General features: G+C 37.7%; 1 protein-coding gene across 5 annotated transcripts in view; it reads right to left on the minus strand.

Moving 5' to 3' along the window:
- The window catches only part of CFAP20DC (CFAP20 domain containing), a 250,019-nt gene that overhangs the window by 106,348 nt on the left and 119,461 nt on the right, over positions 1-24,210 (minus strand). For all 5 annotated transcript variants that reach the window (XM_059161355.1, XM_059161354.1, XM_059161358.1 and 2 more), the window contains one exon: positions 11,734-11,898. In XM_059161355.1, coding sequence (XP_059017338.1) covers positions 11,734-11,898 — 165 coding nt within the window. The remainder of the gene's footprint in view (positions 1-11,733; positions 11,899-24,210) is intronic.

The following is a 24,210-nucleotide window of genomic DNA, read 5'->3' on the forward strand; positions in this document are numbered from 1 at the left end:
ATACCTCAACATCATAAAAGCCCTCTATGAAAAACCCATAGTGAATATCATTCTCAATGGGGAAAAACTGAGAGCTTTTCCCCTAAGGCCAGGAATATGGCAGGGATGTACTCTATCACCACTGCTATTCAACATAGTACTGAATGTCCTAGCCTCAGCAATCAGGCAACAAAAAGAAATAAAAAGCATCCGAATCAGAAAAGAAGTCAAACTCTCACTCTTTGTAGACGATATGATACTTTAGGGGGAAAACCCAAAGACTCCATCCCAAAACTGCTAGAAATCATACAGGAAGTCAGTAAAGTGTCAGGTTATAAAATCACTGCACAGAAATCAGTTGCATTTCTATAAACCAACAGCAAGATAGAAGAAAGAGAAATTAAGGAGTCGATCCCATTTACAATTGCACCCAAAGCCCCAAGATACCTAGGAATAAACCTAACCAAAAGGGCAAAGAAACTGTACTCAGAAAACTATAAAGTACTCATGAAGAAATTGAGGAAGATACAAAGAAATGAAAAAATCCTTCCATGCTTATCGATTAGAAGAACCAATATTGTGAAAATGTCTACGCTACCTAAAGCAATCTACACATTTAACGCAATCCCTAACAAAATACCATCAATTTTTTTTCAAAGAAGTGGAATAAATAATCCTAAAATTTATATGGAATCAGGAAAAACCCTGAATAGCCAGAGAAATGTTGAAAAAGAAAAGCAAAATTGGTGGCATCAAAATTTCTGACTTCAAGCTCTATTCCAAACCTGTAATCATCAATACAGTATAATACTGGCACAAAAACAGACACATAGATCAATGGAACAGAGCAGAGAACCCAGAAATGGACTCTCAACTTTATGGTCAACTAATCTTTGACAAAGCAGTAAAGAATGTCCAATGGAAAAATTAGTCTCTTCAACAAATGGTGTTGGGAAAATTGGATGGCCACATGCAGAAGAATGAACCTGGATCATTTCCTTACACCACACACAAAAATAGACTTAAAATGGGTGAAAGACCTGAGTGTGAGGCAGGAATCCACCAAAATCCTTGAGGAGAACACAGACTGTACCTCTTCGACCTCAGCCGCAGCAACCTCTTCCTAAACACATCACCAAAGGCAAGGGAATAAAGGGCAAAAATTAACTACTGGGACTTCATTGAGATCAAAAGCTCTTGCAAAACAAAGGAAACAATCAACAAAACCAAAGGACAAACGACAGAATGGGAGAAGATATTTGCAAATGACATATCAGATAAAGAGCTAGTATTCAAAATCCATAAAGAACTTACCAAACTCAACACCCAGAGAACAAAGAATCCAATCAGGAAATGGGCAGAAGATATGAACAGACATTTCGGCAAAGAAGACATCAGATGGCCAATAGACACATGAAAAAGTACTCAACATCACTTGGCATCAGGGAAATACAAATCAAAACCATAGTGAGAGACCACCTCACACCAGTCAGAATGGTTAAAATTAGTCAGGAAACGACAGATGTTGGCGAGGATGCGGAGAAGGGGAACCCTCCTACACTGTTGGTGGGAATGCAAGCTGATGCAGCCGCTCTTGAAAACAGCATGGAAGGTCCTCAAAAAGTTGAAAATAGAGCTATCCTATGACCCAGCAATCACACTACTTGGTATTTATCCTAAGGATACAAATGTAGTGATCTGTTGGGGCATGTGTACCTGAATGTTTATAGCATCAATGTCCATAACAGCCAAACTATGGAAAGAACCTAGATGCCCATCAACAGATGAATGGATAAATGGATAAAGAAGATGTGGCATATATATATATATATATATATATATATATATATATTCCTATATATATATATAGGAATACTATACAGCCATCAAAAGAAATGAAAGCTTGCCATTTGCAACGATGTGGATGGAACTAGAGGGTATTACGCTAAGCGAAATAAGTCAATCAGAGAAAGAAAATTATCATATGATCTCTCTGATATGTGGAATTTGAGAAGCAGGGTGGGGGATAGTTGGGGTAGGGTGGGAAAAAATGAAACAAGATGGGATCAGGAGGCAGACAAACCATAAGAGACTCTTAATCTCACGAAACAAAACGAGAGTTGCTGGGAGGTGGGAGAGCAGGGATAGGGTGGTTGGGTTATAGATACTGGGGAGGGTATGTGCTATGGTGAGTGCTGTGAAATGTGTAAGCCTTATGACTCACAGACCTATACCTCTGGGGCAAATAATACATTATATGTTAATTTTAAAAAGTTTAAGACATATTTGAAAGGCAATAAAACACATTAGAAACTAAAATTAGAATATCTCTTTTTCTAAACTTCAGTAGGAACTTAGACAATGTCATCTGTGAGTAAAGTTAGGATATGGCAACAAGATAATAAAGTACAAGATATTACTTTTCTTCACAAACTCTTAATTTATTAAAAAGCTATCAATAGTCTAGCTTTTGGTCTTTAAAATTAATGAGTAAAGAAAACTTTTCAGGGAAACAATTTTATTATCTCAAGAAAACTTTCCATTTTTCATAGAATGGAGCTTAAAGATAATATAGGCCTTGGTAGATAGTTTCCATCATTTGGTTTTGGAAACAACAGTTTCCTATAACATGAGAAGGCTCCTCAGAAGAAAATCCTTAAAACAAGTAGTGAGAAATTGCTTAATGGGAGTAAGCAGTTAAGAATGCTTCTTAGAGGGGTGCCTGGGTGGCTCAGTGGGTTAAGCCTCTGCCTTTGGCTCAGGTCATGATCTCAGTATCCTGGGATTGAGCCCCACATCGGGCTCTCTGCTCATCAGGGAGTCTGATTCCTCCCCTCCTTGCCTGCTGTTCTGCCTACTTGTAATCTCTCTTTCTCTCTCTCTGTTAAATAAATAAATTAAATCTTTAAAAAAAAAAATGCTTCTTAGAAACCAGACTGCCTGGTCACATCCTAAGTCTCCCACTCACTAATTACTTTGTCTGTGAGCCTCAGTTTCCTTACCTACAAAATGATAATTATGATGGTTTCTATACAAAAAGATATATGAGAGGATTACATGGAATAAATGATGTGTGATGGCTAATTTTATGTATCAACTTGACTGGACCACTGAGTGCCCAGATTAAACACTGCTCTGAGTATGACTGTGAGGGCATTTCTGGATGAAATGAACATCTGAATCGATAAAATCTACCCCAACATAGGTGGGCCTCATCACCCAATCCAAGGAGGCCTGAATATACCAAAAAGGTAGAGGAAGTGAGAATTTGATCTCTCTGCCTGACCCCTTAATTAGGACATTGGTCTTCAGCCATGCTCAGATTGGCATTTTTCACTATTGGATCTCCTGGACTTAGACAGAAACTCTACCATTGGCTCTTCTGGTCTCCCACCCTGACCACTGCAGATCCTAGGACTTCTCAGTCCCCATAACTGTGTGACCCAATTCCTTACGATAGATGGGTCTCTCTCTCCCTCTCCATATATATATATTCTAAAACCAAATGATGGAAATTATCAAGGCCTATATGGTATGTAAGTTGTATATATGTGAGTGTTCTGTTTCTCTGTTGAACTTGACTGGTACACTACGCAAAGGATACAGCAAAAAGTCACTAAACATTAGTAGTGATGATGATGATGATTTGCTGCTTAATATACTCATCTTCTCAAATTCTATGGCCAGCATTTCATTCACTCCTTGATCACTTAATTAACAAATATCTACTGAGTTCCTGGTAAGGGTTAAAGAGTGAGTTAGATGCTAGGGATACAACAATAAACAGGACCCCTGCAGTTTTGATGCTCACATTCCCCTTCAGGAGACAGCAATAAACAAACAAAGAATTAAGTAAAAAAAAAATACAGGTAAGGATAAGTGCTGTGATGGAAATAAAAGCAGGGTGATGTTAAAGAGAGGGTGTCTTGGGGCTTACTGGATGATTATGGCCTCATGTTCACCACTATGTGAACTATGTATTAAAATGTACATGAGCATAATTGATACTAATACTGTATAGATTGTCACAGATATTCCCCTATTACATCATAAATAAACAAGTTTAATATACAACTATGTATTTAAAACATTTTCTTTTGTCATTAATTTTGGATTTCCTTCCATATATATATATATATATATATATATATAAATATATATATATTTATATATATATTTATTTATTTAAATTTTTAAAAAGATTTTATTTATTTATTTGAGAGAGAGAGCACAAGTGGGGGGCATGGCAGGCAGAGGGAAAAGCAGGCTCCACGCCAAGCAGAGAGCCCAATGTGGAGCTCGATCCCAGGACTGTGACCTGAGAGAAGGCAGAGGCTTTAACTCACTGAGCCACCCATGTACTCCATCCTTCCCCTTATATATTTTAAATAAGAGTACTGACATTAAGGAAAGAAATATATTTTATTTTTTAATTTTTAAATTTTATTTATTTATCTGACAGAAAGAGAGAGATCACAAGTAGGCAGAGAGGCAGGCAGAGAGGTGGGGAAGCAGGCTTCCTGCTGAGCAGAGAGCCCGATGCAGGGCTTGATTCTAGGACCCTGGCATCATGACCTGAGCCAAAGGCGGAGGTTTAACCCACTGAGCCATCCAGGTGCCCCAAGAAATATATTTTAATTTTATAGCAATTCTTTGGGCTTTTCAAAAGACAGAAAGGTATACCTAAGAAACTAAACATGTCTTATAGTTGCTCTAACATAATATATCTCTATTGATATCACGAGTAATGAACATATTTAGAAAGTTACAATTCTCTAACAGGAAGATATTTGAAGTAAGTCTTATTTTCCTGCCCCTTCCTCTACCATCCCTGTTCCTAAAGGTTATTATTAATTTTTGTGTGTTTCCTTAAAGTACACCTATACCAGTATCCCTATGTAGCTATATTATTCATTTACTACATCAGTGGGCTCATACAGAGAAAACATCCTAGCTTTCCATGTGTCACTGATAGACATACACAGCTCTGAGACCTGTCCAGATCATCACAAGCAGATCAGGTCGGTTGGATAGCTGCATCCAGAATATCTTATTTGTGGGTATTTAATCAACTCCCGACTATGCACAAGTAATTCGTCTCTAGTTTTGTCATTATAATCCATGCTGTAATAGACATCTAAAGGAGAAATGTAAAGGTTGGAGCAAGTCAATCCTGCAAAAGTAGCACAACTACGTAACAAATTAGATGTGGTTTTCATTTTGCTATTATATTAATATTTATATATCAAAGTTTCTTCAATAGTTGGTAGAATTATCTCAGAAAAATTCAAATTCATTCTATATATGATTTGTGGCATTTTGCTGTAACAAATTTCACAGATACTCATCAATACCCACACTAAATTCCTTTTACATAAAAAAAAATTTTTTTAAAGGAATGTGACCAGGTAAGACTTATTTTTACTAAAGATAGGGAAAGAGAGTGTATAATTCAAATGTAAGAGACAGCTGAGTTCACTCTGACTTAGTATCAGACACTGGACGCATAAACTGACATCTCTTTAAACCAACAATCTTAAGACAAGTCTTTACTAAAGTGTGAGTTTAGAAAAGTGTTTTGTTGAGGATCCTGTTTGGCTCAGTCAATTAAGTGTCCAACTCTTAATTTTGGCTAAGGTCATGATCTCAGGGTTGTGAGATTGAGCCCCACATCAGGCTCCCAGCTGAGGAGGAGCCTGCTTAAGATTATTTCTCTCTCCCTCTCCCTCTGTGCCTGCCTGCCCGCCACCCCCCCACCCCGCCCGCTTGCTCTCTCTTTCTCTCTAAAAAAAAAAGAAGTAAAATGTTTGGTTTTTTTCCTGAAGTCACAATCTAAATCTTTTTTTTAGTTGTCCCTTACAGTGGATTTTGTTACTTGATTTGAATTTTGCTTTCATAAATTGAAACCCAAAGAAATTCTAATAAGATCTCACCAGTGCCAACTGTAGTTGGATGATTACTTCATGGTTTTGCTAAATGCATCAACTTACCTATTTGCAACTTTGCTAGGAAACAGAGATGCTAGTCTTTTCTCATTTAAATAGGAGTAGAAGACCAATTAAGACTGCTATTGTGGAAAAGAGGGCACTTGGGAAAACTGCCTCCTAATTTTTAAGCAAATCACTGGTTTTGATTTGTGCTTAGTGGACCATTGCATCTTGCCATTAGTAGTTGTATGCTCAACTTCAATAACTAGACCCGAATCTCTGGTTCAATTAAACTGGGGTTCCATTAATGAAAATAAGATCATCAGAGACCCCACAGTTCTCTGCAGACTAACAGTCATTAGCTAACGTGCCCTGGGAACTGACAAAGTGAATAGTGGAGAAGTGTGGTTACTCTGGCTTTTTGGAAACACAATTATCTTATTAATTTCATTAAATGCTCTTGATCAAATTACATGACATTCGACAAAATGCACTTTAAAATGAAAGTTTTAAGGTTTCCTTTTTTGTTAGAGTGAACATACTAGAAAGCATCCATAGGAAGCTACGACTATTTTCTGTGGCAGCTTCACTGGGATCTCAGTGTGTGCATTTGTAATAAAGTACCACAATTTACATGAATACTGTACAGTCAGTTATAAGAGCACACAGTCATTTTCTCATTCAATTCAAAAATCTCATCATGGGGAGTCCATTTTTCAGACAGACACAAAAACAAACAGTTGAAATGAAGAAATATCTCCTGGCTTTTTCAAGATTAGAAAGTCTGCCCTTGGGCATAATTCATTAGCTATACCTTTCAAATAAAATATCTTATACAGAGAACAACTGTTATTATTACATTCATTTATAGTAACTTTCAAAGCCTACAAATGACAAAATTAGCAATTGAAAAGTATTTGTAGAAAGAAAAACATGAAGTTCAACGTACAGTACCCCCCTCCCATCCCTGGGGGATATGCTCTAAGACCCCCAATGGATGCCCAAAACTAGACAGGACCAAACCATATATATTCCATTCTTTCCTATACATAACTCTGATTAATTTATAAATTAGGCACAGTAACAGATTAATAAGAACTAGTAATAAAATAGAACAATTATAAAAATATACTGTAATAAGTTATGTGAATGTGTCTTTCTCAAAATATCTTATTGTGCTGTGGCTCACTGTTCTGATGGTGTGAGATGATAAAATTTCTACGTGAGAAGATGAAGTGAGGTGAATGATGTAGGTGTGTGACCTAGTGTTGGGCTACTATTGAATTTCTGATGATACATCACAAGGAGGATCATCTACTCCTGAACCACACTTTACCACAAGTAACTGAAACCTCAGGTAAGGGAGGACTGCTGTATGTTCATGTAATCTTAGCTGTCATGTATGTGCAATGAGCTTTTTTTTTTAAGAGAGAAACTTGATGGCTATAAAGGAACAGAAATATAATTGGGATTCACAGCATAGAAGAAATATGCTATTAGGTGATGATTATTAATTTTTTTTTCTTTCTTTCTTCCTCCCCTTCCTTCCTTTCTTTCTCTTCCTCTCCTCACCTTCCCCCTTTCTCCCTCCCTCCCTTCCTTCCTCTCTCTCTTTCTTTCTAAGTAGGCTCCATGCCTAGCGTGGAGCCCAACATAGGGCTTGAACTTGTGAACCTGAGATTAAGACCTGAGCTGAAATCAAGAGTCAAATGGTTAACTGACTGAACTACCCAAGCACTCCTGATTATTAATTTTCTGTGTATGTGACTTAAGTTGACTATCATTATGTATTAAGATCTCATTTATGGGATTTGCAAAACACATACTCATATCCTCTTCTACAAGTTGGGACCAAATATGGCCTATGAAAAGTTTCTGTTTATTATAATATTAAGTTAATGATGCAATTAATATTTATTCAAATTCCTCTCTAATCTCAAGCATCATATGTGTCCTTGAACTTTAAATTAAAAAAGACACTTAAAATATATGGATATAGACTTGCATTTCCATTTAAAGACATAATTCTTAAAACATTAAGCTGGAGAGATAAAAGAAGAAAAGAGCATTCACAATTGCTCTCTAAGTTATCTGATAGGCTTTATAAGCTCAATCATTTCTGTTACTGAAAGCATTCACAGACTATTAGATACAGATGGAGTGTTTGGTTATCAAAAACATGCTTGTTCCTTTCATTCTGTGGTGAATCTTCCATTAGATTGATTTGTGACTGAGGTGTTTGCAGTGCCTCTCAGGAGAGTGAGATCTTTTTCATTGTTCTATATATTTTCTAAAGGTTCTTTAATGAACATGGGCTATATATATTCTCTCTTTCTAAAGATAGTGTATATAATAAATATACAAATTCTCATTACCGGTGCCCTGTGTGACCAAAATGTCCTGCCTGAAGTTGGCAACTGTGGAAATAGGTGATGGGGACATGGGTGTTTATTATGTCTTCTATTTTTTTGGAAGTTTGGAATTTCATAATAGTTTAGAATTACAGTGTCTACTTATACATCATAGTACCTGGCCAGGGTTTACATGGAAGAATTTACAAACTCCAGGAATATACAATTTAGGACATGTAATGCTGATGAGGATTGACATAAAAAAATACACCAAGAGGGACGCCTAGGTTGCTCAGTGTGTTAAGCATCTGACTCTTGGTTTTGGCTCACATTGTGATCTCAGGGTTGTGAGATCGAGCTCTGCCTCGGGCTCCATGCTCAGTGGGGAGTCTGCTTAAGATTCTCTCCCTCTTCATCTCTCCCCACTCACGTGGGTGTGTATGTGTGTGCACACTCGCTCTCTCTCAAATAAATAAAATAAAAAATACATCAAGAATAAATGATATAAGATAAATAGAGAGAGCAAAACAGTTCAGAGAAAAGAGATAGCTATGACTCACTCATTTTCTCATAGCTATTTCTTTTCTCCAGCTTCTACTTTGACCTCTCTCAAACTCTGACCCTGCTCTCTTCCCCGTCAGTTATCTGAGAATCCACAAGTCCTGCCTGTGTTTCCCCTGCAGAGTCTCTCAGGCTCATCACTTACCTCAGAGCCACTGACATTTTTTTTTTTTTTTAAAGATTTGATTTATTTATTTGACAGAGCAAGATCACAAGTAGGCAGAGAGGCAGGCAGAGAGAGAGGAAGGGAAGCAGGCTCCCTGCTGAGCAGAGAGCCCGATGCGGGACTCGATCCCAGGACCCTGAGATCGTGACCTGAGCTGAAGGCAGCGGCTTAACCCACTGAGCCACCCAGGCGCCCAGAGCCACTGACATTTTATGCCCAGTTGGCTGCAAAGACATCTGAGCTGTAATCCTTAATCTCTGGTCTCACTTGATTTAAAAATTCATCTTGAATCCTGATGTCAAATTCATCTTCCTAATAAAGGCATTATTGTGTCTCTACTTTAGGAGCAGGAGGCACATTCTTCTCATATTCTTCTGGCCTGGCCATTCTGCCCACTGAGGCCATTCCTCAGAAAACTCATCCATGCATTTTGCTGTCTCTTTGCATTTGCTCGGTCTTCTGCAGGACCTTACACTTCCATAAATCTTATACTTATTTATAATAAAAACTTGTGCAAGTATTTACTGAATACTTTCAAGACCTACTTCTTTCTCCATAAGTTCCTTATTATGACCATCATTTTATCTTCCTTTGGGTTACTTCTGTGTTTTTGAGTGTCATCTGAGCCACAGGACTTTTATTTGGATAAGTGATCCAGTGGTTCTCAACCCAGGCTGCCCGTTGGAATCACTGAAGGCATTTAAAAAATATCCATCCAAGGACAATTAAATCAGAATCTCTGGAGATGAAGCATAGACAGTAGGAAAAAAATTTTTTATATGAATTATTTATAGAATGTCCCAGGTGATTCTAGCAAACAGGAAGTTGAGATCCACTCATCCAAATATTAGGTTTCTTGATTTATATGTACTATTCATTCATTTGGTCAAGAGCTATAGGTATTTATTATAGAGGTACAAAACTGGTAGCCCTGGCATGGTTTGTTAGGCTCATAGGGTGTTTTCTTTTCTTTCTTTCTTTTTTTTTTTTAAGATTTTATTTATTTATTTGACAGACAGAGATCACAAGTAGGCAGAGAGGCAGGCAGAGAGAGAGGGGAAGCAGACTCCCTGCTGAACAGAGAGCCTGGTGCGGGGCTCGATCCCGGGACCCTGAGACCATGACCTGAGCCAAAGGCAGAGGCTTAAGCCACTGAGCCACCCAGGTGCCCCTCATTGAGTGTTTTCAAAACAATTTTAGCCTTTAGACAATATTTTAAAATCGGAAGATTTATTATAAACATTGAGCTACCTAGGTCCTCTTGGAAAAAAATAAAAAAAGGAAGATCTGGTGAGACTGTGCATGAATTATTGCAAGGCATCACTTGGCTAGAATGGAACTGCAGTATCCCTTCTAGAGGGAGAATGAGCTTCTAGATTCCTACAGTCCTCACCACTCCCTATTGCTCCCTTACAGGGGCTGAGTACTACCATTTATTCTATCATTTGCATAATTGTTCATGTTCCTTATTTAACAGTAGAGAACAATGCTTTGAAGCCCTACCTGACTCCTTCGCCCTAAGGACCCTCTCTGCTCCCAATAAGGCTCACTGTTTAGTAAAAAATGTTTTTATGTATCAAATATCTAGGCATCTAGCCCACTTCATTTATGCTGGCCTCCATAGTAATTTGAGTTTGCAGCCCTGGGCTGCAAACCCTGTGGCAAACACTGTGTTAGATGGTAGGGATATAGAACAATGAAGTACAGTGTTTGTTTTGGAGGAAATCACAATTTATTGGGAAATGCAGACATACCAAAAAATACTGTAAAAAAAAAAAAAAAAGAAAGGGAAAAAAGTGTCAGGGAAAGAAGGGAACAGTGCTTGTTAGAATTAGGAAAGACTGCACAGAAGAGGTAGCGTTTGAGTTGGATCTAGAAAAATGAATTGGGAGTGTTTCTGGGCAGAAAGATGAAGAAGGTGTTTTAGGCCAAGAAACAGCAATTCCCAAATATGAACATGTGGAAGCCCACGGAGCGGTCAGAAAATTGTATGTGGGTAATGAGAGATGAAACTCTGAAGGAGGCTGGGATAGGGGAGGTTGGTTTTGTGTGAGTTCCCAATGGTTTTTTCATTTGGTTTTCTAAGATAGTGGGAAAGGGATTCAAGGTCTTTAACTGAAGAGAGACATGATCACATTTCTTTTTTAAATCTATAGATTTTTTAAAAAAGATTTTATTTATTTATCTGACAGATAGAGATCACAAGTAGGCAGACAGAGAGAAGAGGAAGCAGGCTCCCTGCTGAGCAGAGAGCAGAGAGCCTGATGTGGGGCTCCATCCCAGGATCCTGGGATCATGACCCGAGAGGAAGGCAGAGGTTTTAACCCACTGAGCCACCCAGGAGCCCCTCACATTTCTAATTCTATTATCAGAAGGATAGTTCCAACAGCAACGTGGAGATTAACTGGGAGGCTAAGGTGAGCGACCAGATCAATGACAGCAGCAACAGAAGAGGAGCAGAGAGATTCCAGAGATCTTTTGGAAGTATAATTGGCTGGGCCTGAAAACATACAGGAAAGGGAGAGGACTAATCAAGGATGTTTTGATTTGGTATGTAAAAACCCAGAAAATATTTTAGTGGCTAAAGAGAAATTTAAAATGATTTACCACAGATAGGAGTCAATGTCACAGTGACTTAATATTTTAACTTCAAGCTATAAAGCATCATTGCAGTACTGGGATTTTTTTTTAACCCTTTTTTTGGTCTTTCAAATAAATATGCTTATAAATTTAGATGCCTGATGCATACCTGATTCTGCTGAACTTAGAGGATGACCTCCAAATTTTATTTCAGTTTGGCGGAGTTTAGTCATGTTTAGCAGCTGTGTGACTTGTGGAACATCTGTCGTTAGTTGGCAGCTTCGTGGAATAATGTCTGTAGGTTCATCTGTTGGAAAGGGAACACCATATCCAGCTGAAAGTAAAGACAAACATTCATTCCTCAAATGTAAGTCATTTCTGCCAAATGGACATATCTTATAAATGAAACCAATTAAAGTAAAACTTTTTATTTATTTTTAATTATTTTTAAAATTTTATTTATTTATTTGACAGAGATAGTGAGAGAGGGAACACAAGCAGGGGGAGAGGAGAGGGAGAAGCAGTCTCCCCACTGAGCAGGGCACCAGACTCCCAGGACCCTGGGATCACGCATGACCTGAGCAGAAGGCAGATGTTTAACGACTGAGCCACCTAGGCGCCCCTAAAGTAAAACATTTTAGAATATGACTTTGAATGAATTACTTAATCTTATGGCCTCGCCTTTCTCATCTGTAAAACGAATGTTGTAATTTTACTGCTTATTTCGTAGGGCTGTAGGAACTATTAAATGAGATAAAGTGTATGACATAGAGAGTAAGTTCAGAGACTTGTGCAATAAATGACAGCATTCATTTTATACTTATTTTTTAGTACTAGAATATAACTCAAGAAAAGAGCTAGTTAGGTGTGCTCCAAGTACAGTGGCTCATTTACACTGGGATTTTTTTTAACCCTTTAAAAAATATACACAAATAAATATACACAATATATCACAATATACACAAATCATATATACACAAATATACAATATCAATATACACAAAGATATAGTTGAATAAGCACCTAGAGACATTATATGAGTAAAGTTATTTTTTAACTTTTTATTTTGAAATAATTATAGATCTACAGAAAATTTACAAAAATAGTAGAGTTCCTAATACATTTTACCCAGTTTCCCCTAATGTTAACATCTTACTTGTGAATACTTTCAAAGAAAGAACAGTATATTATAATTAAAATAGTAGTTTTATTATTATAATTTGTATTCCTAATGAGATTTGGTATCATTCATATATATTTATATGGATATATAAATTTCCAGTTTAGTAAATTTTGTGTTCATGTTCTTAACCCATTCCAGTATTAGAACATTATTTTCATTTGTATGACCTCTCTTACAGCAAAGATATTAAGTCTTGTCATACATATTAAGTAGGAATTAAACTGGTATTAGCATTCCAAAAAGCAATTTTCCTATATGTATCAACAGCCTTAAAAATGTACCTGCCAATTTACTCCATAATTTCACTTTGTGAATCTTTTCTTTTTTTTTTAAGGATTTTTTTTTTTTTTTAATTTGAGAGAGAGAGGGAGAGAGAGAACGTACACGCACATGCTCATGGGGTGGGAAGAGGAGGAGGGACAGGGAGAGACAGTCGTAGGCAGACTCTGTTCTGAGCTTGGAGCCCCACACAGGATTTGAGGCTTGATTTGATGACATTGAGATCATGACCTGAGCTGAAACAAGAGCTGCCTGCTTAACTGACTACACCACCCAGGTGTCCCTGAGTCTTTTCTAAAGAAAACAAACAAACAAACAAACAAACAAACAAACAGAAACTCAGATGAAAAGATCTATATAAATAGGTTTATAATTTCTCATAAACAAAAAACTTGAATTACCAGTGAAGAGCCACAAGAAATTCTACTTATGAAGATGGCTTAATGATGTGGGAAAAATTCATGATAGGAAGTTACATGAAAGTAATATATAAAAAACTCTAACTGTAGAAAATCAATGAGTAAAATGTGGGCATGGTAAAAAGACTAAAATGAAATATACTGAGATGTAAAATAGCTTTTGATAGTTAGCTTAAGTGTAGGCTTTATTTTCTTCTACATAAAAGTGTCTATGTTTTTAATTTTTATAAGTAAAATATCTAATTTTAGAATCTAGTGGAAAAAATGTGTGTGTGTATATGTGAATATGAGTAGTAACAAAAATTCAACCAATCATCCCTCAAAAAACATCCTATGTAAGTATAAACTCTAACCACGTTTATAAAGGCAAATGATGTTAGGTTTATATGCACCCAAGTCATGGCAGTTTCCTAATTAGACCCTAATGTCCTAATCTTGAAAAGGAAATGAATCATTTAACTAAAAACTTGAATACTCATCAGCAATGTAATGGTTTCTAAGTGTCTTAATGTTCCAGTCTTTAAAAATGCAGTAGATTTACAAATCTTAGTTTTCAGGTGTTGTTTGTTGGTCCATTTCTTATTTGTCATCCACATTTAGAAAATCAATATAAAGTAGCTGAGTAGATAAACTCTCAAAATAGAAAACATTTGGAAAAATAAGTAAACTAACTCCAGATATATATTTGACATATCATTTCAAACTCTTCTGAGGTAGAACAAGATAATTTCCAAATCAATGCCAATATTGATAAATTAGATTTTTTATTAAAAAGAGGCAGAGAATTCTGTAGGCTCTAAGACCCTGAAATAAAATGCTGTATTCTCAATCACATAAAGACAAGTCATGGAAATGTTAGCTTATAGGGACTCTGTGGATGGTACAGGGTACATTGCCATACAAAGTTTGAAATGCATACAAAAACAAAACCCGAGTTTCCATCTAACAAGAGATAGCTGAAAATTCCTGGTAACCCAAAATCCAAGGCAGAGACTATTACAAAACTCCAGTTTGACTTTAACAGGATCATGGTTGACATGCAAATCAGATTCCACAGTAAAAGGATAAATCCCTTCTGTGTCACTTTTCCTTTTTATACATCTACTCTTGTTTTGCAGCCACAACTGTCGCACTACTCATTATTCATCAAGGGAGAGTGCGAGCAGTATAAAACCTGAAATAAAAGGAGGAATCAAAGAAAAAACTACCAGTTCACTACTTTTTAAAATAAAGGCGAATTATTAAGCCCATTTAGCAACTACTCACTGTCAAACTTGGTGGAGGTATACACGGACAGGATCTTTAGTCTCATTTTTGTGAAACCAAACTATGAAAGAGCTTTACTGACCTGGTAGTTGAATGTTTTGATAAACCAAAGTGGAAGTTAACTCAGCTCCCCACCACCCACCTCACCAATAAATACTCCCTTCTCCATATTCAATTACTAGGCCATTTTATTTTAATTTTTAGCATTCATGGCTTAATTAAAAAATAAGAATTTCACGGGCACCTGGGTGCCTATTCAGTTAAGTGTCTGTCTTTGGCTCAGGTCATGCTCTCAGGGTCCTGGGATCCAGCCCTGTGTCCTGCATGCTCTCTGCTCTGCAGGGAGCCTGCTTCTCCCTCTGCTCTGCCCCTCCACCCCTGCTCGTGCTGTTTCTCGCTTATGCTCTCTCGAATAAATTAAAAAAAAAAAAAAGAATTCTGAACACAGCATGGATTCTACATAGAAAATAAATAGTGCTAAACTGTGAGTACATACAGGGCATGGTCTGCCCTCACTCATTCGTTTACTCATTTTATCATTCAGCAAATACTTTTTGAGTTTCTACTGTATGCCAGGGAATTGCGTGGAGAGACAGAGGGACTCTGTCCTGTCTTTCTGAAGCTTACACTTAACAGAGAATATGAAACAAATTATATTATAAATAACTACTTAATTATAATTTTATTAAGTGCTCTGAAGGAAAAGTTCAAGATGTAATGAAAGAGGTAAAGGGTGGCAGGGAAAGTCTTTCCTGATAAAGAGAAATTTATTTATCTTTTCTTTTTAAAAAGATTTTATTTATTTATTTTAGAGAGAGAATGAGAGAGAGAGCAGGGAACCTGATGCTGGACTCGATACTGGGAGCCCAGGATCATCACCTGAGCCGAAGGCAGTCGTTTAACAACTGAGTCCTCAGGAACCCCTGATAAAGAGACATTTAAGCTGAGACATAAAAGATAAGCAGAAGGTCCCCTGGTGAAATGGATCGGAGGGATCATTCAGGTGTAGGGAACAGAGCATTTGAAGCCTCTGAAGGTGGAAGAACTCTGGTGTATTCTAGGAAGTGAAAGAAGACAATTCTGCCAAAGTGCTGCTAGTGTGGGACAGAATGGTGAGAGAATCCCAATGATATATTTACTACAGCATCTGGTTCACAGGGAATACTCAATAAATGGTCATGGATGAAGGATATATATGTATGTATATATATATAAAACATATGATATATTATTTGTTTCAGGGGTACAGGTCTGTGATTCATCAGTCTTACACAATTCATAGCACTCACCATAGCATATACCCTCCCCAGTGTCCATCAGCCAGCCACCCCATGCCCCATGCCTCACACCCCCTCCACTCCAGCAACCCTCAGTTTGTTTCCTGAGATGAAGAGTCTCTTATGGTTTGTTTCCCTCTCTGGTTTCATCCCATTTCATTTTTTCCTCCCTTCCCTCATGATCCTCTGCCTTTTTTCTCAAATTCCACATATCAGCAAGATCATATGATAATTGTCTTCCTCTTGTTGACTTATTTCGCTCAGCATAATACCCTCTAGTTCCATCCACATCATTGCAAATGGAAGATTTCGTTTCTTTTGATGGCTGCATAGTATTCCATTTTGTGTGTGTGTATATATATATATATATATATATATATATATATATATATATATCCCATTTTTCTGCTGATGGACTTTTAGGCTCTTTCCATAGTTTGGCTACTGTGGACATTGCTGCTATAAACATTGGGGTACATGAACTCCTTTGGATCACTACATTTGTATTTTGGGGTAAAATACCCAGTAGGGCAATTGCTGGGTCATAGTGTAGCTATATTTTCAACTTTTTGAGGAACCTCCATATGGTTTTCCAGAGTGTCTGCTTCAGCTTGCATTCCCTCTAACAGTGTAGGAGGGTTCCCCTTTCTCTACATCCTCACTAACATCTGTTGTTTCCTGACCTGTTAATTTTAGTAATTCTGACTGGTGTGAGGTGGTATCTCACTGTGGTTTTGATTTGTATTTCCCTGATGCCAAGTGACGTTGAGCACTTTTTCATGTGTCTGTTGGCCATCCGAATGTCTTCTTTGCCAAAATGTTCATATCTTCTGCCCATTTCTAGACTGGATTCTTTGTTCTCTGGGTGCTGAGTTTGATAAGTTCTTTATGGATTTTGAATACTAGCTCTTTATCTGATATGTCATTTGCAAATATTTTCTCCCGTTCTGTCATTTGTCTTTTGGTTTTGTTGATTGTTTCTTTTGTTTTGCAAGAGCTTTTGATCTCAATGAAGTCCCAATAGTTCATTTTTGCCCTTTCTTCCCTTGCCTTTGGTGATGTGTTTAGGAAGAAGTTGCTGCGGCTGAGGTCGAAGAGGTACAGTCTGTGTTCTCCTCAAGATTTTGATGGATTCCTGCCTCACACTCAGGTCTTTCACCCATTTTAAGTCTATTTTTGTGTGTGGTGTAAGGAAATGGTCCAGGTTCATTCTTCTGCATGTGGCCATCCAATTTTCCCAACACCATTTGTTGATGAGACTAATTTTTCCATTGGACATTCTTTACTGCTTTGTCAAAGATTAGTTGGCCATGGAGTTGGGAGTCCATTTCTGGGTTCTCTGCTCCGTTCCATTGATCTATGTGTCTGTTTTGTGCCAGTAGCATACTATATTGATGATTACAGCTTTGGAATAGAGCTTCAAGTCTGGAATTGTGATGCCATCAACTTTGCTGTTCTTTTTCAACATTCCTCTATTTGGGGTCTTTTTTGGTTTCATACAAATTTTAGGATTACTTTTTCCAGCTCAGTGAAAAAAGTTGATAGTATTTTGATAGAAATTGCATTAAATGTGTAGATTGCTCTATGCAGCATAGACATTTTAACACTATTTTTCCTTCTAACCCATGAGCATGGAACATTTTTCCATTTCTTTGTGTCTTCCTGAATTTCTTTCATGAGTAGTCTATAGTTTTCTGAGTGCAGATCCTTTGTCTCTTTGGTTGGATTTATTCCTAGGTATCTTATGGTTTTTGGTGCAATTGTAAATGGTATCTACTCCTTAATTTCTCTTTCTTCAGTCTTGTTGTTGGTGTATAGAAATGCATTCTATGCATTCATTTTATATGCTGCCATTTACTGAATTCCTGTGTGAGTTCCAGAAGTTCTGGGGTGGAGTCTTTGGGTTTTCCACATAAAATACCATAACATCTACAAAGAGTGAGAATTTGACTTCTTTGCCAATTCAGATGCCTTTTATTTCTTTTTGTTGTCTGTTGTTGAGGCTAGGACATTCAGTACTATGATGATTAGTAGTGCCGATAGTGGATATCTCTGCCATGTACCTACCTGACCTTAGGGGAAAAGCTCTCAGTTTTTCCCCTTTGAGAATGATATTTGCTATGGGTTTTTCATAGATGGCTTTTATGATGTTGAGGTATGTACCCTCTACCCCTATACTGTGAGGAGTTTTAATCAAGGGATGCTTTGTCAAATGCTTTTTCTGCATCAATTGAGAGAATCATATGGTTCTTGTCCTTTCCTTGATTAATGTAGTGTATGACATTGATTGATTTGTGAATACTGAAACCAACCTTGCGGCCCAGGAATAAACCCCACTTGGTTGTGGTGAATAATCCTTTTAATGTACTGTTGGATCCTATTGGCTAGTATTTTGGTGAGGATTTTTGCATCCGTATTCATGAAGGATATTGGTCTGTAATTCTCCTTTTTGATGGGGTCTTTTTCTGGTTTTGGGATCAAGGTAATTCTGGCCTCATAAAATGAGTTTGAAAGTTTTCCTTCCATTTCTTTCTCTCTCTCTCTCTTTTTTTTTTTTTTTAACAGTTTCAGGAGAAAGAGTTTCAGGTATTAATTCTTCTTTATATGCTTGGGAGAATTCTGAGAATTCCATCTGGCCCGGGGCTCTTGTTCATTGGGAGATTTTTGATGACTGCTTCAATCCCCTCACTGGTTATGGGTTTTCTCTTTCAAGTTTTCTCTTTCTTCCTCGTTCAGTTTTGGTAGTTTATATGTCTCTAGGAATGCATCCATTTCTTCTGGATTGTCAAAATTTGCTGGGGTATGGTTGCTTATAATGTGTTCTTATAATTGTTTGTATTTCTTTGGTGTTAGTTGTGGTCTCTCCTCTTTCATTCATGATTTTATTCATTTGGGTCCTTTCTCTTTTCTTTTTGATAAGTCTGGCCAGGTGTTTATCAATCTTATTAATTCTTTTGAAGAACCAGCTCCTACTTTCGTTGATTTGTTCTACTGTTCTTTAGGTTTCTGTTTCATTGATTTCTGCTCTGGTATTAATAATTCTCTTCTCCTGCTGGGTTTAGGCTTTCTTTGCTGTTATTTCTCCAGCTCCTTTAGGTGTAGGGTTAGGTTGTGTACTTGAGAACTTTCTTGTTTCATGAGAAAGGATTGTATTGCTATATACATTCCTCTCGGGACCGCCTTGGCTGTGTCCCAAAGTTTTGAACAGTCGTGTTTTCATTTTCATTTGTTTCCATGAATTTTTTAAATTCTTCTTTAATTTCCTGGTTGACCCATTCGTTCTTTAGTAGAATGCTCTTTAACCTCCATGTATTTGAGTTCTTTCCAACTTTCCTCTTGTGATTGAGTTTTAGTTTCAGAGCACTGTGGTCTAAAAATATGCAGGGAATGATCCCAGTCTTTTGGTACTGGTTGAGATCTGATTTGTGACCCAGGATGTGATCTATTCTGGATAATGTTCCATGTGCACTAGAGAAGAATGTTTATTCTGTTGTTTTGGGGTGAAATGTTCTGACTATATCTGTGAAGTCCATCTAGTCCAGTGTGTCATTTAAAGCCCTTGTTTCCTTGTTCTTCTGCTTAGATGATCTGTCCATTTCAGTAAGGGGGGGTGTTAAAGTTCCCTGCTATTATTATATTATTGTCAATGTGTTTCTTTGATTTTGCTATTAATTGGCTTATATAATTGGCTGCTCCCATGTTAGGGGCATAGATATTTTAAATTGTTAGATCTTCTTGTTGGATAGATCCTTTAAGCATGATATAGTGTCCTTCCTCATCTCTTATTACAGTCTTTGGCTTAAAATCTAATTTGTCTGATATAAGGATTGCCACCCCAGCTTTCTTTTGATGTCCATTATCATGGTAAATTGTCTTCCACCCACTCACTTTAAGTCTGGATGGGTCTTTGGGTCTCAAATGAGTTTATTGTAGGTAGAATATCAATGGCTCTTTTTAAAAAAATCCATTCTGATACCCTGTTTCTTTTGAACATTAGCTCATTACATTCAGGTTAACTACTGAAAGATATTAATTGTATTGCCTATAAGGTGACTGTTACTGTATATTGTCTCTCTTCCTTCCTGGTCTGTTACTTTCATGTTCTCTCTTTGCTTAGAGGACCTCTTTCAAAATTTCTTGTATGGCTGGTTTGGTGATCACAAATCTTTTTGTTTGTCCTGGGAGCTTTTTATCTTTCCTTCTATTTTCAATGACAGCCTAGCTGGATATAGTATTCTTGGCTGCATAATTTTGTTTAGTGCTCTGAAGTAAATGAGAAAACTGCCAGGTCTCTGTAGATAGGTCTGTTGCCAACATAATGCTTCTAACACTGTAGACCTACCTCCTCTGTCCCAAGCTGCTTTCGGGATTTTCTCTTTGTCTCTGAGATTTGTACATTTTCCTATTAGATAGTTGGATGTTGACCTATTTTTTATTTTAAGGGGGGGCTGTCTATGCTTCCTGGATTTTGATGCCTGTGTCCTTCCCCAAATTGTGGAAATTCTCTGCTATAATTTGCTCCAATATACGTTCTACCCCTCTCCTCCTTCTTCTGGGATCTCAATTATTCTAGTGTTGTTTCATTTTATGGTATCACTTACCTCTTGAATTCTCACCTTGTGGTCCAGTAATTGTTTCTCTCTCTTTCTCTCAGCTTCTTTATTCTTCATCATTTGGTCTTTTAGATCACCAATTCTCTCTTCTGCCTTATTTGTCCTAGTGTTTAGAGCCTCCATTTCTTATTGCACCTCATTAATAGCCTTTTTATTTTGACTTGGTTAGATTTTATTTCTCCAGAAAAGGACTTTCTAGTATCTTCCATGCTTTTTTCAAGCCCAGTCAGCATCTTTACAATTGTCATTCTGAACTATAGTTCTGACAACTTACTAATGTCCATGTTGATTAGCTCCCTGGCAGGCAGTCTGTAGTATTGCCTCTTATTCTTTTTTTTTTTTTTAGGTGAGATTTTCCATTTTGTAATTTTGTCTGTAGAGGAATAGATGAACAAGAGAACAAAATGCTACAAGGGTAAAAATGACCCCATAAAATATACATTAAACAAATCAGAAGAGATCCAAAACCAGGGTGGGGGGTGGGGGAAGAAAGGGAAAAAAAAAAGAATATGATCAGGCTGGTAAACAGAACAGAGCCACAGACTTTTGGCTCCGTTTTTTTGGGTGTAATTTGGTCTGTTAGAAGAAACTGCCTCTCAAAATTTTAAGGAAAGAAAAACATATATATGCAAAAACAAGGGTAAATACAATGTAAGGATAGTATATGATTGTAAAAATGAAAATTAAAAAGTTTTAAAGGGGCGCCTGGGTGGCTCAGTGGGTTAAAGCCTCTGCCTTCAGCTCGGGTCATGATCCCAGGGTTCTGGGATCGAGCCCCGCATCGGGCTCTCTGCTCAGCAGGGAGCCTGCTTCCTCCTCTCTCTCTCTCTGCCTGCCTCTCTGCCTGCTTGTAATCTCTGTCTGTCAAATAAAATAAAATAAAATCTTTAAAAAAAAAAAGTTTTAAAAAAGGAAGTAATAAAGAAATTGGCTGAAAAAAGAAAGAAGGATAATTAAAAAAAAAAAAAGAATTTGATCAGGGAGGTGAATAGAACAAAGCATGTACTAGATTTGGGGTATATTTTGGTCTCTAGCCCTGGAGGAGGCCATGAACTCAGGGTCCCACTCCTGAGTGAGTCCTCAGAGAAAAGCAGTCAATCACCCAGCCACACTCCATTCTCACCCAGCCTGTGAGTGGGCATTTCTATCTCTGGCTCACAGACCCATTTGGATTCTCCAACCCCAGTAGATTCCTGCAGTGTGCTCCTGTGCCACTCCTCCCAGGGGAGGAAGTGAGGGGGTCTCTCTGGATCTGTTGCTTGTTGGGCCTCTGCTCTTCCAGGAGGTCTGACTGTGCTGCAGATCAAGGTTTAGGGCAACCCTGAGCTGAAAGCACACTCCTCAGCTCCATCTCCACAGCCGGTTTCCGTGCTCTGATACATGGGACCTCTGCAGCACTCCGGAACCCCAGGTCTTTCGTGACCCTGAGGGGTCCTGAGACCACACTGTCCCAGTGAGGTTCTATTCCCTGCTTAGCAACCAGAGTGATGTCCCTCAGGCGAGCAGACTTCCAAGAGTTCTGATTTTGTGCTCTGTTGCTCTACCACTTGCTGGGAGCTGACTGACAGAGGCTTCTTCCCCCCACCCCCTGCGGTCTATTTTCCCAGATATCGCCTTTGATTCACTTCTCCACATGTCCTACCTTCCAGAAAGTGGTCGCTTTTCTGTTCATGGAGTTGCTGCTATCCCGTGGAGTTCATAGGTGTTCAGAATGGTTTGGTAACTATCTAGCTGAATTCCTGGGACCAGATGAAATTTAGGTCTCCTACTTCTTTGCCATCTTGGAGCCCACCTCCAGATGAAGGCCCCTTAATAAGAGCTGACCTAGATTAAAAGCAGCGGCCAAGTTTTCCACTTTTCTTCTTTGGTTGTTCTTTGCTCAGCTATTTCCTGAGAAGTGTTCCACACACATTTTATTTGGATATCATATCTTTCTCCCCAGATGGCAAATAACAAGTCAAAGTGGTAATCAGATACTAAGGGACCAAGGCCTATCTGAATTGTTCTTCCAGACAAGTTCTATTTTCTGTAAGAGATGTGTATGGAAACAAGCAGACTGCTTGATTAACACTGGAAAATGACACAGTTGATTTAAGGTGCTTTTGCTAACAAATCTGAAAGGACACAATGTTGGCTGGAATGGTCAGCTCAGAATGCCAAAACGAAAGGAGAAGGCTAAGAGAGAACTAACAGATTTGCTCATGTAGCATCGAACCACAACCACATGGTGGTTTTTTTTTTTTTTTGCTGTCTTTGTTCCCAGTATGAGTTAGTATATTAGAATGTTTTGAGTGATTTTGTAATCCTGTTTGGCTTTGTCTATAATGCCACATAATGTGAACCATTCTGTAGGTGTTGTAGATCTCTGATGAAGATCTTAACTAGCTTTAAAAATTAAGTCACTGGGTGTCTGGGGGGCTTAGCTGGGTAAGCATCCCACTCAATTTTGGCTCAGGTCATGATCTGAGGGTTGTGAAATCAAGTCCTGCTTCGGGCTCTGTACTCAGCAGGGATTTCACTGGACATTCTCTCTCTCCCTCTCTGTCCCTCCCATTGCTTGCAGGAAGGCACATGTTCTCTCTCAAAGAAATTAATCTTAAAAAAAAAAATTAAGTCACCAATTTTAACACATACAAATGCTCTTTATGCATTAAAACATGTGCTATGGTGAGTGCTGTGAATTGTGTAAGACTGATGATTTACAGACCTGTACCCCTGAAGCAAATAATACATTATATGTTAATAAAAAAATCACTTATAACTGAACAACAAATAAATAAAAAAACCAAACAAACCAAAACATCACTTATTAGCTGTGTTATCTTGGCAAGGTAAGTTACCTCTCTGTGCCCTGGGTCATCTTATCTGTAAAATATGGATTAGAAAATAATACTGTATAGGGTTATTATGATGATTAAATAAGTTAATGTTTGTAAGGGCCTAAGAACAGGGCCTGGTACATAGGAATTATTATGTAACTGTTTATTATTAATAACAGACAAATACTTATGTCAACTATTTCATTATAAGGGAGACAAAACCACAGTGCTTTAGCATGTGTTTTTTATAATAAAGGGTGCTGATATTTAAAGGGGTAAATAAGTCTGAACTACACCAAACACTTGGCTATCCTGAAATGAATCATGCCTTTAGTTTTTTTTTTTTTTATATTTTATTTAGGGGAAATTCACATTAATGTATCAGTAAAAATTAAACATTTTAAAATGAACAATTCATCCGTACATAGTACATTCAGAGTGTTCTGCAACCACCACCTCTATATAGCTCTAAAACACTTCCATCATTCCAAAGCAGAATTCCTTATCCATTAGCCAGCTTCTGTCCATTCTCTCCAACTCCCACTCCCTGGCAACAACAAACCTGCATTCTTTCTTTATGGATTTATCGAAATCTCATATAAATGGAATCATGCAATATGTGACTATGTGTTAAACACATACCATGTTTTGTTTATCCATTCATCTGGTGATGAACATTTGGGCTGTTTCCACATTTTGGTTATTGTGAATAACACTGCAGTGAACAAACATGTACATGTATCTGTTTTCCATTCTTTTGGGTATATACCAAGGAGTGGCACTGCAGATG

The sequence above is a fragment of the Mustela lutreola genome, chromosome 2 (assembly GCF_030435805.1).
Source record: "Mustela lutreola isolate mMusLut2 chromosome 2, mMusLut2.pri, whole genome shotgun sequence".
In the NCBI taxonomy this organism is placed as follows: Eukaryota; Metazoa; Chordata; class Mammalia; order Carnivora; family Mustelidae; genus Mustela; species Mustela lutreola.